We start from the raw sequence: 11,303 nt of genomic DNA, 5'->3' as shown, positions 1-11,303 counted from the left end.
ATAATAATAATAATAACAATAATAATAATACTAATACTAATGATAATAATAATAATAATAATAATAATAATAATGGTATTACAATGCAGTAATTCAGCGTTGAATCTTGCAGCCAGGATAGGTAGGGGAGAGTGGGGTAAGATGCCCAGGGTGGGAAAGACGCCCCACCCCCTCTAGCGGCGAAACAAAGAATCGAGCTTGGAAATTAATGTTCTTAGCGTAAAGCGGAAGCCTGCCTTGTTAACTGCACAAACATTTGCGAAGCTCAGTTGAGCAACGGCTGGCTGGTGATTGCATGTTTTTTATTTGCTGCTTTCAAAAAATATTCTGGTGTCAAAACACTGTAAATATCAAAGACGGTAGATAATTTTTTGCGTCCCTTGCTATAGTCGTGATACATTAACATGCGTGTACCGTGTCCCAAACAGTTTGTTTCAGGGTGTAGTTTTATGGCTAACAAATTGTATTGATTTAATGTTACTTCGGCACCTTGGGGTAAGATGCCCCCTGTCCTGATGGGGAAAGACTAAATCCGTAGGCTGTCCTTCAAGCACCCGTCAAATCATTTATTACATACTTGTGATGAGAGACAAAAGCCGATCTGGGACTATTGAGAGTCCAGTACCTACGGTCGGGTGCTCCCCATGCCGGTCTCTCGGCCCACACAGCGACTTTTTGGGCGGCATCTGACTCTGAGAGCCCTCACGACGGCCTCTGTGGGCCCCATTATTGGCTCCAGGGCTCCTCACGACATCCTTTGAGGGCTCCCACGTTGGCTCCACGGGCCGCGCTGGCATCTGAGGTCCCCACGATGGGCTCGAGGGCCCTCAAGCATCATGAAGACCTATAAGGGCCCCACAGTGGTCTCCGAACGGCTCAGGCCCGGGTGACCTACGCCCGGGTGGCCTACGCCCGGCTGACCTACGCACGAATTGCCTACTCCATCGAATGTCTACGCCCGGGTGACCTACCCCAGCGAACAATTCTGATTGGGGCCCAATTGGGCTGAAGCCGGACCAGCCCAAGTACGTTACTTGGGCTAGCCCCGGTCCAGACTGGGACCTTGCTTGGTTTTTGACACACCTAGCCCGACGCGATTCAGAGTTTTGCCCAGTCGGGCCCCACTACGACATGCCCGAGCCAAGTCCGGGTAATGGGATTCAAGTTGGGCTGAGCCCACGTCCTCCCATTGGCTTAACTATTGCGCCAACTTGTGGGCCCACGTGGGCTTGCCCGTGTACGTGAGCAGCGTTGCCGTTCGGACTCCGGGTGGGCAAGCCCAAGTCATTTCCGGGTTACGGGGACTTCGCATGGGCAGAGCCCGAGTTATGCCATCAGCTTAACTAGTGCGCTAACCTGTGGCCCCACATGGGTTTATCTGGTTTATAACTCGGGCAGGCCCATGCCAAATCCGGTTGGGTCCTGATCGGTTATTTCCTCCTGCCATGGGCGGATGCAGCGTTCGTGTGCCATGGGCGGATGCAGGCAGGTATGCACAATGCACCACGCATTATTATACAGTCATACACCCCCAAACTGTCCTACAGACCTGTTCAGTGGCAAACCACGACGACCGGGTTCTCGCACGCCTCTCCAGTAAAACGGAAATAATCAAAACGATATGTATTGAAAAATCACATCTGAGATGAGCAAGCTCAAAGCTGCTCAGTACATGAGTTTAAAACTCGTCAGCAGGGAGCACCTGCCCCTCCGCAGGGCGTGCCAGGCCCAGTCCGGCCACCAACACGTCCAGCTCTCCTTCGTCAGCCAGCTCCTGCTGCTGCGGCTGCGGTGGCGGCGGCGACGGCTGTGGCGACGGCGGCGACGCGGCGGCATTCTGTGAGCCGGCGGCGCTATTCTTTGCTCTTAGCAGCCGCTTGCCGTTCCGGTCTCGGCTCCCCGACAGCCATTTGCCGACGGCGGTGCCAACCTTTTGGCGGTCGGCGCCGCCGCAACGGCGAAGGACGGCTGTGGGCAAACAGTGACGAATTGTGTTAATGTATACCTCAGATTAAACTAGGTTTGCTGTTGTTAACTGTATATTTAACATATCTAACTTTACATTATTTGTATTTGAGCATTCAATGTACAACAAAAATACATTTTTTTCAAATGATAAGAAAATATGGTGATGAGCTTTTAGCAAGGGCCAATGGCACATAGGCAAATGGCTACATCACTGAAGCTTTAAGTGGAGCTAAAAAAAAATAAAATAATAAGCCAAAGGTGGCTGTGATTCTCTTACATCATCTACGGTCAAGAAACTAATGACATTCAGACTGGGCAAGACATACATCCTATTCAACAACGAGCTTGAGTCTGACAAACTCAACACATTCGAGACGTCTGCCGCAACATTTTCATCTTACGCACTTTCATCCTGACAGCCATCCAGCACAGGACTTACCAAATATGGCCTCGTAGACCTCCGTCCCTTCAACGGCCCTCTTTCCGTTTCTCCCTTTCAGGGAGAGCCGTTCGGCGAGGCAGGGCGCGATCAGCGCCCTCATCACCATGCGGACGTTGCGGTCCAAGTCGGCGGCCGCCATTGAACACCAGCCGCTGAGCTGGTCGACCTGGAGCAAAGTATTGCACACTTGAGCTGATGTCTTTCACATGCGCTACAGATGATGCTGATGCAGGTCACCACACACAACACCTCTTCCAGGGGACAGCTTTCTGCATTTCAAGTCATGCATAGTCATCCGACATCAGAAGCATTAATACATCAACAGGCCTTATAATTTCAACATGGGAGGAAAATGAGTAGGTAATAAATGAAAACTTCATGGCAAACTGTCCTGTACTAAGGCCATGGGTCACCACCGGAGGATGATACTTGCAGGCAGTGTACTCCGGGAACATAGTCTGGTCAATAGTTTTCATCCATCCTTCTCAAAGTGATGATCACGAACAGGATCGGTATATTCGGTACAGGCAAAATACATGTTAAAAAAAGGTAAACGGTACAAAAGTCTCGTATTGTTTATAATGAACCCCACACAGTTGCTGAAATAATACAGGCAGACACGTATGCATGTTTCATGTGCTGTAGAATAAGACTCTTACCAGGTTATTGAAGGCGCCGCGATCTTTTAGCCGCACGGCCAGCTCCTCGAAATCCTCCATCGTCTGGAGGGTTCGCTGACCTGTCGGTCTTTCACCGCCACCACCCATCGACTGGATGGCAGCAGTGTTTTGCCGGACGGCGCCGTCCATGGTCTCCACCGCCTTCAGCACCTTGCCCATCATGAGCAGCAGCTGGCGGTTCACTGAAACATAATCGTTCATCGGTTACCTTTGAAGGGCGCGTCGACGAGGGGATATGACGCTCAATCCAGAAAAAACATGACGTGTACAGTTGCACTGAACTTCAGAAAATCAGTGTTAGCAATATGTAACATACACAGCATACTTAATTCCAATGCCATTTTAGAACTTACTTTTACGCGTGGCTGCGCATCCATCACATACAGCCAACTTTTCTGAATTTTCGACGGAAGGTCGTGCGCTTGACAGCGGCGTCAACTCCACCAGGGCCTGGCGGCACTGACTTCTCAGCTGACCTGAGTGAAAAAACACGGGTCAATAGTAACACCTATGCAGTAAGTACAGTGGCGGATCGGGAGAAATGGGGTATCAAGTATCAAATAGTATGAAACATCAATTAAGTACCAAGAAGGACCCAATTCATTGATGCCATGACTGCCTCCCTGGACCGTCCTTATTATAAAAAATGCACCAACAGGGCGAGGATCAACGTCGGACTAACTGCGCAAACGTCGGAATCTCACCTGTCGGTGTTGACGGTGGCTGTGCTGGCAAGCCGTCGTCGTCTACTCGCCTCGGTTGGGAGCTTGTCGAGGCGTTCGTGATGCCGATTGGCGAGCGGGCGACGGCACCTGATGGTCCGGGCGACGATATTCCCCCGGATCTATGTGCTCCTGAAACATGAAGAGAGGAAGGACATTGCCCTTAAAATCGTTCTGAATGTCGAAAGAAATGCGTCGATAAGACGATTCTGGCGATGTGCTGACTGGTATCTTGTCTGTAATCATTATTTCACGTGATAATATGATAATGGTCCTTGCCGGAAAATTCAAATAAAAATGCATCTAGGAAGCAACTAGACGGATAACCAATCACCAGACGCGCGCACCTGCTGCGTCATGGCGCGAGGCGGCCAATATGTAAATTTGTGGGAAATGAACGCTACCGGGCATTAATTGTGTGCAACTGCCCATCAGGCTCCTAAACGCAATTACCTGCAACAGAAAAATCAGGAGCAGCAGGGGGCTTAGCAAGTCTGCCCCTCACTCGAGGTCCCAGGCTAGAGGCGTCGTCGTCGCTGTCGTCGATACTCTCTTGAAGGTATTCATCGTAGCGGGCATTCTTCCTGAAAAAATATCACACAAATCATCAATAAAGAAATTTTTCAGGTGTCAGTACAAAGCCTGAGAATAATGCTGGGAACATATCGATATCTCAGCGACTTCATATTGGAGTGGATAACTGACAAATGCAAATTTTCCCAAAATATGACCCTTGAGTATCATTACTTTGGAAAAGGAAAAGAAGCGTGCACGACGTACGTACCGTCTGTTTCGCTGAGCAATGTTCTCTTTCTCTGATTCACTATTGAGGTCACTCTCCATCTCTGCCTGCCTCTCCTTGCAGCGTGCCTTCTTCAGGTCATCTGTTCAGGGAAACAAATACAACTCAGTATCATGTGGAACTGAGTCCAAGCACCCACGCATTCAAAAACGGATATGACCGTCAGACATATGACTTTGAGAAGAGGCAGCAACCTATGAGCATCCGCTCCATATGCCTCTTTCCTATCTACTATGGTGAGCATCTACTATGGTGAGCATCTACTATGGATGGTGAGCATCTACTATGGTGAGCACCTTTTTGCCTTAGCTTTTGACCACTGGACAAAACATTTGTAAACATTCGCCATATAAGTGGCGCTACATATGGGCGGTTGGTCACAAAGAATCACCATTGTGCGAAACTATTCGGCGGTCTTCCTCTACAACTCGACATTGAGCAAACGGTTCAACATTGTGCAAAACAAATAGTCAATGGTCGAAACAATTCGGCATATTGCCATGCTAGCAATGGCTGAATTCGAATACAAAAAGGTGTGATAAAACTTAAACAATGCAATAGACTGGTGGTCCCTTTAGCCTCATGTCGAGGAACCATTATAATTTATAACATGTTGCTGTGAAGCGTGTTTTCAACAACAAAATGTTTAGAAACATAGAAATTTGGTGGAAATGTGGTAATGGTTGAAATATGAAAACTAATGCTTAAAGGGACCCTCCCACCTTCAAAAAAAGTTAAAGGGACCCTCCCACCTTTAAAAAAGTTTATGAATTGGCATGAAAGTGATGTCGCTCGGTTCAGAAAGAGCGAAAACGAATATCTACCAAATTTCACCGAAAAATATTCACCGGTTTTCAAGATATTAGACTTTTACTTTTGTTTACTTTTTGGGATCTCCGCTGTTCCTAGCGACTTTATTTAAAAGTGCGGCATTTGTTGCGCGCAATGCAGCATATACCACCGCGTGCTACAAAACGTTTTAGTCAAACATTTAACGGACGTTCGAAAGCCTGATGACGTCATCAGATTTAAGTGCCTATACCAATACATTGTGGCACTTATTTGCACAGATGTCAAAATCAAACTCAAATTTCTTTGCGATGAAGTAATTGCTGGAGAAACGGTTTTCACGGCACTGATTTTCAAAGAAAGTCCATCAAGATGGCTATCTCAACTCAAATCTAATGTTAAGGTGGGACAGTCCCTTTAATGAATTGGCATGAAAGTGATGTCGCTCGATTCAGAAAGAGCAAAAACGAATATCTACCAAATTTCTTGGCATGTAGGTAGGCACCCACTAGGCACTGCATATCCATGTGCCAGAGTTGGGGTGCTGCTGCACGTGCGCACGTGCAGGGGTCGTTTCCATATCTCGAGAACGGCTGGACCGATGGCGCTCAAATTTGGTACACGGTTAGGGACCAGTTAGTAGGGTGCCGTGCACAAGTCAGTTGGGACCCATTTGCACGTGCGCACGTGCAGGATGCCGCTTCCAGATCTCGAGAACGGCTGGGCCGATTGTGCTCAAATTTGGCACATCGCTAGAGGCCGGTTAGTAAGGTGCCGTGCACGAGTCAGTTGGAGGTACCCCCTCGAAATTTTGCACGTGCAAGGCCCACCCTCTCGCTCGCTCCGTTAGTCGCCCCAAAAGGCGTTATACTGGTGTTAAGGTGGGATGGTCACTTTAAACAAAGTTGTCGGAATGTCGCATCATAAATATAATCCGGAAAAAAAACAACCCACCTGTAATGAACAGGGTGCGAGCTGGGTGGGTTGACCATGTGTGGTCTGGCGCCGCGCTCTTCTCCAAAAGCCGGTTTTTTGCAGCGTCCGTCTTCGATGGTGGCCACCGCACCTCTCCTCGCCGATCACCATCGCCAGTAGATCGCCACCAACGGGAGCTTACCACGGCTACCTCATCTTCGTCGATAAATGCGACGACGCGATACATATCTGCGGTAATAACAGAGGTCAAAAGTGGCAATGGGTTATATTTAGCCCGTGACTCGCGGCTGTGGTATTCAGCCGAATCCACTCTGCTGGGGGGGGGGGGGGGAAGAGAGATGCAGCCCCACCCCGCTCCAAGAACCGGGATAGTCACTCAAAGCTAATCCGTGCCCAGTCGATTCAAAAAAATTACACAGCATACAGAATTCAATGCCGAAACGACCGTTCACGTGACTTGGGAGCTGCAATTTAAATATCTGCGGTCAATCTTAAAATGAAAACTGTGCAAAAATCATCACGAACGTGATACGAGTACATTCTACCAGGTGCGTGAAAAATATACCCAATCTTTGAACATCACTAGCTCATTCGGCTATTGTAGGTATTCGGCTATTGTAGGTAGAATTCTGAGCGTAACAATGCTGGAAAGACCATTGAATTCTAAGTTGATCTAATTCTCTTTCCTAAAGTCTGAAGCTCAAAACGCTATCACAGCAACCTAATGAGCTACTGCTGCTCAAAGATTGGATACATTTTTCTGGCACCTGGTATTACATTGTACACCCACCTGGACTTGCTGAATTGTTAATGGTGTCTTTTTGTTACAAAAATAAAGGAGAAGTTTGATATAGTTAGAGTGAACACACCCTCATGTAGTGAGGCTAGAAATCCAAAATGTTGGTGACTAGTCACAAAACTGGGCCTTGGTTCTTTTCCGGTGGTTCAGCCTTCAGAGACACAGTCAACTGGCCTTTAAAGACCAGATTCTCCCAAGACACTTGGCTATGCATTTGATGGCTGTCATGAAGTGCACATGGGTGGGGAGGAGAATAGGTAGGCATGTATGTCTAGTATGTGAATATGTCTAATCAAGATGATTGTGCAGCACTGGTACAGCTACAAAGGTGTTGTAATTGAGCTCTGCAAGAATACATTTTTGAATCATTTGGGGGTTGTGCACTTCCACAAACTCCAGTGTTGGTGCTGGTTTTGTCACTTTGAATATGCCTAACTTTGATGACTCAAACGGGTAGGAATAGAAGGGCTCTTGCCTCTCAAAACACTGTACTACAATGTAGGTCAGGTTTTCTTTTTTCACAATGTTTCTCACGACTGCTACATGCATGCCATCAAGAAGCACACAGTTGTCCCCAGCAGCAGTTGATATGAAAACTGGTCCTACTAGGTGCTTGAACTGTTGTCTCACTTCACCCAAACCTTCAGGAACTGGTCCGTCAGAATGCTCTCTGGTTAAGCGGAACAAGTTTGATGGAACCTTAACTTTGCCAAAGGTTTTTTGCTCAGTGATACGACGCACTATTTGAACTGTGGGAGCATTGGGTCGGCGTACACTCCTTTTCAGCCGATTCAGATAACTCTCATATGGAAAGCAAGAGACTGAATCCAGGGAGCCAAATGTTTCAGCATCGTCAGCAACGTGCAGCAGGCTGTGAACGTTGTATACCAAAAACTGTGGGCCAAAAAGCTTGCTAAAGTTTCTCACGAATGTTGAAAGAAGATCCCTCGCATATCCAGCATGTTCCCTGGCCAGCTTTGGAGAGAGCAGAATGCTCATGGCACTGGAATACAGCAGAAAAAGTTCATACATCTCAAGAGGAACAGCTCCTCTCAATGCAAACATGCCTGTGTAGAGCAAAAATTGCCGGAACTCTGTGGCTTTCCACATCCGAAACTCAGACAGACTCCTCGGTCTTCTAGCAAACTCCCTAGGAATGCAGGAGCGAAGACGACACAACCTTTCAGATATGCTTTCAACAGCTGTTGCTGGTAGGCGAATAATCAGAGGTCCAGCAAGCCAGAGCCGCACCATCATCCTCATGACACCAAGACAACAGAGATGCATGTAATCAAGTGGCACACCCTTGACCAGATCGAGGGGCAATGAGAGAAAAGGTGAAACTTTGTCCTTGTGATGATGAAGGTAATTCCGCTTTGAAGCGAATGATTGGTGACATCTTTCTGTGGCATCCATCTCAGGTAATATCAGTCGACCAGAAGGATGAGATTGACCTTTTTGCTCACACCTTTCACAGGCATAATATCCTGAATGACCCTTTATGCACTTCAAAAAAGCTCGTGCAGGTGCATCACTGACCAAGCTGTCAAGCACCAAATCATAGCTGCGTCCCATGAAAACAAAGCCTTCTTGACACAATGATTTACACTCATTGACAAAGTCCTTCAGATATGGCTCCAGAGGTGGTTTTCCTTTACCACAAAAAAGAGCGATGGGGAAAACCTCACATGTGACGTTTCTTATCATTCCCAAAATTGGCCACAAGGCCATTGCTGAGCTTTTGAACAGGGGTATGCCATCTATATTTATCTGCAGTCTCAGTTTTTGGGCAGATGGAGGACTGGGAAGTTTCTTGAACAGATCAATGATAACACTTTTCAGGCCAAAGTAGTGGTAGTCACCATCTCCCATTGGCGTGATTTTGGACAGGCGGGGTGTTCTAAGCAAAGTCATAGGATGCCTAGGAAGTGACAATGACGTGTGCACACTAAGAATAGCCAGCAATGCCATAACTGCTGCAGATGATATGCCATAGCTTACTGCCCACTCAGCAAGCTTGAATTGCAGTGTGTTGTTTTCCATGTTGTCACTGCCATCATCCTCTGTGTAATCTTGAGGTGTATCTGTGTCACTGTCAGATATCTGACCATCTTCTGAACCAGATTCCCAGCAGAAGGAGTCCTGATCACAATCCCAGTATACTTCATCCACATCCATTTGATTCATATCCATATTCAATCCATCATTAACTGCACTCGGCACAACTGAGTCCTGCTGATCTGTTTCATCTTGCTGCCTCAAATGTCCAGAAACAGGAGAGTCTAGAGGCTGTCTGTCGTCAGAGCCAGATACGGTTTCTTCAGTGCAATAATGGGTAAGTATTCGCTTCCTATACCTGTATTCAGTGCTGCGACTAACATGGTCCATCTGTAAAGTACATTAAAACTTTTATTAAAATTTTGCCTTTTAAGGCCAATCTACACTATGCGTGATCGTCCAGGAAATTATGTGTGTGATCTGCGAGTTTGCGGGTTTTGCAGAAAATCAGTACGCAGATGAAGTTCAGCTGATAGGAAATACACAGGGTCGGCTACACTGGGGTCACACAGATTCAGTCAGGGAAATCCCTGACGTTCAGTAAGGAAATGCCGGATAGTCAGGACGGTCAGGATGTTCCGTACCGTGAGAGCTACAAACTTTATTGCAGAATCTGCGAGATTGTGTGATATGACAGTTGTTGGCGCACTTGGTGGCGCACAATATGAATCCAAGTGATGTAATTATTAATTTTTCCTTTGATTTTCATTAGTTATTTATGTTTTATTAACAAAGCAAGTTATGTATGGATAAAATAATTAAGAAAAAGGTAAAGTTAAGTTTTTGTTACGTAACCATCCATTAGTTGCTATTATTACGTCAAAGTACAATTATATTGTCTTCGCCCTGCCCACTCCAGCCGTAGATTGGCTGATCAAATTTTAGTTTGGCGTCCTGTTTCCCCAACGGCTATTCATTTTCTTTTCTTATAAAATATGCATAAAAATCATGAAACTGTGGCAAAAACTAAATTGAGGGAATTGGTAGGTTTCCTTTAATATCAATTCTCTATTAAAGGAAATAGTTCACTTTCACGAAATTATTTTTTTTTTTGCAACGATTTATGATTTTTTATGTTCAAAATAATCAGCAAAGAAAATAAAATCTTTTTATAACAAAAGATTTTTTTTCTATATTTTGATATAGGAAGAACTTTTCAGTTTCTGTAAGGCACACGCGATCCAGTATGAAAAGAGCATGGGTCCCGAAAATTCTTCAGAAACAGAGAAATTAGCGCAGCCACCGGCATTTGGGCGATCTGCTCGATCTGATAATGTTGATGTTCCCCTGAATGTCCTAATTGATCAGTACGAGAATTTCTCTAGAGTTCTCGTAGATAATTTCTCTAGTTTCTGAAGAATTTTCGGGACCCATGCTCTTTTCATACTGGATGGAAATATATGCAAGGCACACATCCTCAACGCAAGACACCTTTTTCGGGACGAGAAATAGAATATCTTTGCCTAGGGTGATCGTTGGGCTGTAAAAGCTCCTGATTTATGCTCGTCTCAGCCCAAGCTACGGAACTGCTATTCCAGTTCAAAACCCATGTTAAAAAGTGAACTATTTCCTTTAACTCATTAGCATGAACTTTAACAAGACATGAACTAAAACACTAAACTCTTGGAGACAAGAGTTAGTGTCTTGTCTCCACGTAAAAGGTATGGAATTATTCTCACCTTAACACGGAATGCAGATCCAGTTAGTGCGCGGCAACCGCATGGGGAAGCGCACCCAAAACGCCGAACGACGGGAACAATCGGAGCAACGGACAGATGCACCCCCGCAGACGCCAACAAACGCAGTGGACGAATATGGCGGCTCCAGGATCGGCGTAAAATGGCGGCGCCCGACGCATGCGCCCAACAGACTTCCGCCGGACAGCGAAAATGAACTAGCAAATAAAACCACTTTTTATTTGATAACATGAATTTAAACATGGCATTTGACAGAAAGATCTAACAAAATATTTTCATACAAAAAAAAAATAATTATGATAAAAACAACATGTAAAACTGGGGAAATTATTCTTAAAGGGACCATCCCACCTTAACATTAGTTTTGAGTTGAGATAGCCAAGTTTGCGGCCAGGCTCAGAAACCACCAT

At 46.0% G+C, this 11,303-nt stretch overlaps 1 protein-coding gene across 4 annotated transcripts; it reads right to left on the bottom strand.

Moving 5' to 3' along the window:
- Positions 1 to 1,608: 1,608 nt before the first annotated feature.
- Positions 1,609 to 11,060, bottom strand: LOC122381818. Of its 4 annotated transcripts, none has more exons than XM_043366496.1 (11): positions 10,876 to 11,060; positions 8,206 to 9,526; positions 7,130 to 7,138; positions 6,358 to 6,567; positions 4,597 to 4,696; positions 4,266 to 4,396; positions 3,795 to 3,944; positions 3,444 to 3,566; positions 3,070 to 3,272; positions 2,408 to 2,576; positions 1,609 to 1,968 (listed from the first exon to the last, which is right to left on the bottom strand). In XM_043366496.1, exons 2-11 carry the CDS (start codon positions 9,524 to 9,526, stop codon positions 1,679 to 1,681), a joined length of 2,706 nt encoding a protein of 901 aa, XP_043222431.1. In that variant the 5' UTR covers positions 10,876 to 11,060; the 3' UTR covers positions 1,609 to 1,678. The 4 variants fall into 4 exon arrangements, with proteins under 4 accessions (XP_043222431.1, XP_043222435.1, XP_043222434.1 ...); XM_043366500.1 differs by having other exon boundaries at positions 7,130 to 7,359; positions 9,140 to 9,526; positions 10,876 to 11,051; XM_043366499.1 differs by having other exon boundaries at positions 7,130 to 7,289; positions 9,140 to 9,526; positions 10,876 to 11,051.
- Between the last annotated feature and the right edge of the window lie 243 nt (positions 11,061 to 11,303).

The sequence above is a fragment of the Amphibalanus amphitrite genome, unplaced genomic scaffold (genome assembly GCF_019059575.1).
Source record: "Amphibalanus amphitrite isolate SeventyFive unplaced genomic scaffold, NRLGWU_Aamphi_draft 000128F_arrow, whole genome shotgun sequence".
NCBI classification, from domain to species: domain Eukaryota; kingdom Metazoa; phylum Arthropoda; class Thecostraca; order Balanomorpha; family Balanidae; genus Amphibalanus; species Amphibalanus amphitrite.
This window is presented reverse-complemented; position numbering and strand designations above follow the sequence as displayed.